The 6,398-nt window shown below is 44.6% G+C and overlaps 1 protein-coding gene across 1 annotated transcript in view; it reads right to left on the minus strand.

The window, feature by feature from the left end:
- DNAH5 (dynein axonemal heavy chain 5) overlaps nucleotides 1–4,542 on the minus strand; it is a 190,999-nt gene extending 186,457 nt beyond the window's left edge. The window contains exon 1 of the mRNA XM_063130232.1: nucleotides 4,334–4,542. Within this exon, the coding sequence (XP_062986302.1) occupies nucleotides 4,334–4,456 (123 nt within the window). The 5' untranslated portion in view covers nucleotides 4,457–4,542. The remainder of the gene's footprint in view (nucleotides 1–4,333) is intronic.
- Nucleotides 4,543–6,398: the final 1,856 nt, after the last annotated feature.

Below are 6,398 nucleotides of genomic sequence, written 5' to 3' on the forward strand. Positions count from 1 at the left end.
GTGTTGACCAGGCAAGAACAGAAGCCTCAGGTCCTAGTATTTATATCAGTCCAAGGCCACAGCTAGACCTAAGCTTTATCCTGAGATCATCCAGGGTTCGCCCCTGCCTGAACACTGGATCCCCTGTGTGTCACTTAGATGAACAGGTTTGACCCCTGGATGATCCAGGGATAAACCTTAGGTCTAGCTATGGCCCAAGCCAACCCAGAGACTTCTTTCTGACAAGTGGTAGAGCACATGTTTTACATGCAGAAGATTCCAGGTTTAGTCCCTGGCATCTCCAGGTAGGGCTGGAAAAATTTCCTGCCTGAAACCCTGAAGAGTCGACAGTACTGATCTAGATGGACTAAGGGTCTGACTCAATATAACCCTATGTTAATCACAGGGACATGTTATCTACCTGTGTTCCCTTCCATGCCTAAAAGAAGATTTGGGATTTGAGTATCCACATAGCTCAGCCAGTGGTTCTCAACCTTCCTAATGCCGCGACCCTTTAATACAGTTCCTCATGTTGTGGTGACCCCCAACCATAAAATTATTTTCGTTCTTCTCTACACGATCCATTGTCATGGGATGGTTTGCTAATGAAAATAATACATAACAATAGCTTTAATAATACAAAAGATGATACATGACATAGTTCAGTCAATACAGTTTCCTAAGACCATCGGAAATATGTGTTTTCCGATGGTCTTAGGCGACCCCTGTGAAAGGGTCATTCGACCCCCAAAGGGGTCCCGACCCACAGGTTGAGAACCGCTGGCTCAGTCCACATAGTTCAGTAGTCTAACTCCCTGTCTCATGCACACAAATTTGTTGTGGCTAACTTGAGCAGATATATCTCCTCTCTGGGCAAATGATCTTGAACATATCTAGTGGAGGGTGGGGGAAGCAAATACCAACTAATTTCATTGGAGTACTCAAGCCCCTTCTGAGGTTAAAAAAGGGGGGTAGGTTTTCTTATTTGAATACTTGCACGTTGATGCCCTATCATGTGTACTTTAGTAACGTATTTAATATTTCAGAATAACTTGAGCACAGCTGCTGAACTTAGCCCGAGTCACAAACTATGTTCTTATGCATTATAGAAGAGGTTCATGCTGCTCTCACTGGCCAGCAATTCTGACCTGTGTGACAAGAAAAGAGTCACGATGGAAAAGGGACTGAAATGGGTTCATCTTCTTCCCTAGGAAAGGCAACAAAGAGGACAGGGGTTTCAGCTCATCTCTCGGTCTACTCCAAAGTGCTTTATTTCAGGCATGGGTGCACACATTAGAATACCTGTATTTAGACATGATCTTCCCTACAACACCTGTATAAGGTAGGCATTTTTTTATTATCTCCAGATTACAGATGAAGCTGGGACTGGTGTCTTGCCTATGGCCATTTAACGAACTGAATATAAGTGGTGGGATTTAAACTGAGGATTTCCTGGTTCTCACTCTGAACAGTTTCATGTGAGAAGTTCAAAGCGGTTGTTGCTTCACTTAGGTTTTCCACTCACATTCCCAACTATTTGGCCAGGATGCCCCCTTCTATTACAAGTGCTCAAAGGTTGACATAGGTAGTATAAGGGAGGCTCAAAGGCAATTTTCTTGTTTCAGATATTACCCACAACTCTATGCTGCCTGCCTTTTCTCCAGGGAGTTTATTGTATTTTATCCTTGCAAAAATGTTGTGTGGTACTTTAGGCTGGAAGCAGTGAAGGCTGGTGGCTCCAATGTCAGTGGGGCGGTGAATCCATTCTGGGGTTTCAGTAAGAAGTATAAATGAGTTTCACAGCCAATTAGAGATTCCCTGGTCAAAATCCAGTATTCTAACCACTACACTACAGTAATGTACCCCTTCTCACACCTCTGCTTCTATATGTCTATGTGTTTTCTTATACAATTTTACACACAATTTACCAACCATATAGCCCCTCCTTCTAATGTTCGAAGGGGCCCTACAACTTTGCCTTCAGAATCCATGCTTGTCGTTTTTAATCAGAGTGGTCAACATTCAAACTTTAACTAGTGTGCTATTGGACCAGAGTCAAAGAAAATGGGCTCTGAATTTAGCAAGAAGCTGTTCCTTGAATGCAAATAATGTGCACCCTCTATTTGCTTCTGAGTTACTTGATAAAGTCTAGCAGTTTGAAGGGAGAGCCACAAAGTAGAAGGCCAGATCAGGTGACCCAGCAGCCTAAGCAGAGAGAGAGAGAGAGAGAGAGAGAGAGAGAGAGAGAGAGAATGTTAAAAGAACCCACAGAATCCAGCCCAAATGCACCCCGTTTGCTTCTTAGAGCAGCCCAGTGCAAAACTCTCCTGTTTGCTCACTCTCAGGAAATAGAGCCTTTCTATAGAGCTGATCATCCCCAATTTTGGGTGTGACCCACCCACAAGTGTTTATAGCAATAGGCTGGATCAAGTCATCCACCAGCTAAAGCTCTACCCCAAAATACAAAGAAGGCAGTTTAGACAGAGGAAAGAGAGTTTGAAAAAAGCCAGAAAATAGACGGCTGAGTCAGGTGGCCTAACCAAAGAAAGACAGAGAGAGAAACAAAAACCCAAAGAGAGAAATATCTTCAAACAAGCCACAAAACCCAGCTCAAAACCCACATATTACCCCTCCTTTGCCTCTTAGAGCAGTTCCATGCAAAATGCCCGTTTGTTCACCCTGGGGCAGTTTATATGCAGGGAAAGCCCTGTGGCTGCAAATCTGCGCTGTGTCAGTTATATGATGCAGACGCAGCTTTGCAGCCATCACGGGGCTTTCCTGCAAAGTGCGCATTGAAAAAGTCAGGGAATTACCCTGACATTTTCATTGGGAGCGAGGTCAGTACAGCTTTTCCATCATCTGACCTCATTTCCAGAGAGATGATCTGGGTGGTGTTCCTGGTGGAAGGCAAACACACACACACAGAGAGAGAAGTTGAAGCTTACATATATTACACTTTGTTGCATTATCTCTTCTGTTCCTTGCTACAAACTCTTGAGAAGTAATCCCACTTTGCATTTTGGGAAGCATTGTGACTTTCTATCAGGGTGACTTATCGAGATATTATTTTAAATCTTGATTTATCCAACGGAGTTCTGTAAGCTCTGTTTACTTATTACTAGGACAGTGCTTCTTACACTTTGATTTTACACAGTGTTTTTTTTACAGATGTGTCAAGGATGAATGAAAATCTAATCAGCTCATTGTTTGGGGTTCCACGTTTTCCAAGAGGGGGAAACCAAACTAGTTTACCAAATCAAGACTCGCCAGATCTCAACTCTTTGGCTGCAAAATAATAATTAAAATACTCCTTTACTGCTAAGTAACCAAAGCTACCTCCTGTTAAATGGAGTTACGTAAGAAGGCTTCTGGGTCCTAATGTGTGATGTACGGGCAAGATCAGGTCCTGGCACCTCTCATTTTAGAAACAAAAGTAGTGGTTAGCGTTTTGGACCAGAACTGGGGAGACCCAGGTTCAAAACCCCACTTGGCCATGAAATTCACTAGGTGACTTTGGGTGAGTTTCTCTCTTTCAAGACCTCCCTCACAGATTTATAGTGAGGATAAAAAAAGAGGGAAAGAAATATGTCCACTGCCTTAAGCTCTGTGGAGGAAAGGTCAGACATAACTCTAAGAAAAGAATAAATGCACTGAACTTTAATCCCCCAAAGTTACTTGTGTATCAAAGCTCAAGCAGCATCTACAGGTAATCAGGAAGCACGAGTCACTGCTTTGAGAGCAGTGAAGTTATACTTTGGGGAATAGAATGACCAGATGAAGAGAATGTCAGAGCTCACGTGCCTTTGAAAGAGGCATGTAGAACGGATCACTTAGTACATTGCTAAAAGACATTGCTTTTCTCACAAGTTGTTCTGGAGTGGACTTATCACAATACTGAACTCACAATACAGTTGATCGGTTGAAATGATCAAAACAAATAGTTCCAGGCCTATTTCTTTTGTGTGATTTTATTATTCTTTATCCAAACAACATTGGGGAGGGGGGGGGAAACCAAACCAAAAGATACATAGTAGAGGGGATTTCTATGGGTACAGCTTTTCACTCCTAAATGACAAGAAGTACCTGGAAAAACATTTTGGGGGGGGGGGGTTTCTAATTGCCATGCAGGTATGAGAAGCTGCATTTATCCATTTCCCCTCTTTTCCACGCCTATTAAAGATCCAGGAGCCCTGGCTGGTCACGCTACTAGGAGATCAGGTGCAGAACAAGGCTCTGGGTGTCACCTCCGCCTTTGCTCCAGGGTCCCTCTGAATGGGGAAGGAGAAGAGCGGCTTCTTTCTCCCCGCCCCCCAGAAAAGGCGTCTAAGCTAAGGACCAAAACAAACATCTTCACCTGAAATTCTTTGATGTTCTCCATCGGAGCGATAGGCTGGGTCGGTCTGGGATGATGAGGATGGGAACCGGACTTGCTCAGCCGGGCTGCCAGTGGTTCCAGATCCCCTTTCCCATTCTCCATCTCCAGGAACTGCCTTGGGGAGGAAAGCGCCTGCTGTTGCTGCTGCCCACTTTTCTCAAGCGCCAGTCTCTCTGCACCCTCCAGCGGGCCTGTTTGCTGCTGCCGCCGCAGCCGTTTCCATGGTGAGCCTGAATCCTTTTACAAGACTACTACTGTTGCTGCTGTTTTCTCTCTCCACTCCCCCCCCCCCCCACAAACCTTTGCCATTTTTGTCTGTCTCTGTGCTTCTTTCCCTCTCCACAAGGCTGCTGGAGAACCCGCTGCTTGCAAATGGGCAACCTAATAAGCGCGTTATTTACACACACTTCCTTGAAGGTTCCGCTTCCCGGAATTCCAGCTATGCGTGTCCAAAACTCATGCTGCAGTAACATCACCTTTAGAGCATTTTCATATGCAACCCTAAGAACTGCATTTCATGCACAATTGTACTGACAAAAAATAAAAGTGGAAGCATGCTTTGGGAACTATAGGGATATATATTAGTTTACCAAATCCGGTGTCAATGCTTACTCTTAGGAGCACATCCAGCCACAACTGTATATTAGAAAAAACAGTGCAGTATAGTGTTAGACTTGGATTATGGAGACCTGGGTTCAAATCCTCACTAAACCACAAATCTCACTGGCCTTAGGCCAATCACCCTCTCTCAGCATAACCTGCTGTCGCCCTAGCCCACAGAATTGAAGGACTTCTCATCTAACGTTGCCTCCTGGAATCCTAGTCATTTAGATGACAGGGATAGGACTGTGCATTCTGGCCGGTGGCAACGCAGCAGGCATTCCTCCACACCTGTCAGCTATAATGCAAACTACTCAGGGAATCCTAGTGTATCCTTGCTTTATATTATTTATACACTGCTTACCATATTTAAAAAAATACATTTATTTTTATTTATCATTACATTTATATCCCGCCATTTTCCCTCTTGCAAGGAGCCCAAGGTGGCTTACATCGTTCTCTTCCACTCCATTTTGCCCTCACAACAATCCTGTGAGGTAGGTTAGGCTGAGAGTCAGTGACTGGCCCAACGTCATCCCGTAAGCTTCATGACCAAGTGGGGACTAAAACCCAGATTTCTTGAGTCCCAGTCTAACTCTCTAACCACTGCACCACACTGTCTCTCTCTTTCTCCTTCAACCTTATTCTGTCCTGTCACTCCTGCCTGTACACAAGCAGAAGCAACCGAGGTGGGTGGGTGTGCAATGCTGCACAGGTCCTCCTTACTCCAACAGCCACAGCGTGGTAACTGTATCCAGTAGTTAAATCATGTTCCAAGACCCGCTAATATGGCCTAACAAATATTTGAGAATCGCTGAACTAGGGCCAGATCTACACCAAGCAGGATATAACACCATGAAAGTGGTTTGGAAACGGTATATGAAATGTGTCATGGGCCCCAGTAGTTTTCCGTGGACTTCAATACAGTTATAAAGCAGCAGTGTAGATACTTCTCCTATTCTTAAAGCAACCACAGAGCAGTTTCTTCTACCATTCTGGGGAAAAAGAAAAAGAACAAAACACTGTATAGTTCTACATTTAAAAAACTCATGTTAGCAGAGAAAGCTCTTCAGTTTAGGTACTCCATGGACTAGCCACTAGAGGGGGAGAGAGAACTCTCAACACTTTGCAGCCATATGTATCATTTGTGACCACAAAGCAAGCACTCTTATAATTCCCAATTCAATGCAATAGTAGCCCCTTTCTGATTCTTTCTAAGGTGGTGGTGATGGGAGTGGAATTGCACTTGGTGCCCAGTAGGGCTGTAAACAAGGCCCCCTAACCGCTTCAGATCCCAATCCAGACCTTCCGGATCGGAGCGAGATCCGGACATCCGGATCAATATTCAGATGCCATTCCCCCCCCCCCCTCTTTCCCCACTTACTTGCCTCCACAAGGCAGGTAAGTGGGGAATGTGGGACAAAATGGGGGCTGAATAAGCACC

Source organism: Elgaria multicarinata, chromosome 7 (assembly GCF_023053635.1).
Source record: "Elgaria multicarinata webbii isolate HBS135686 ecotype San Diego chromosome 7, rElgMul1.1.pri, whole genome shotgun sequence".
NCBI lineage: Eukaryota > Metazoa > Chordata > Lepidosauria > Squamata > Anguidae > Elgaria > Elgaria multicarinata.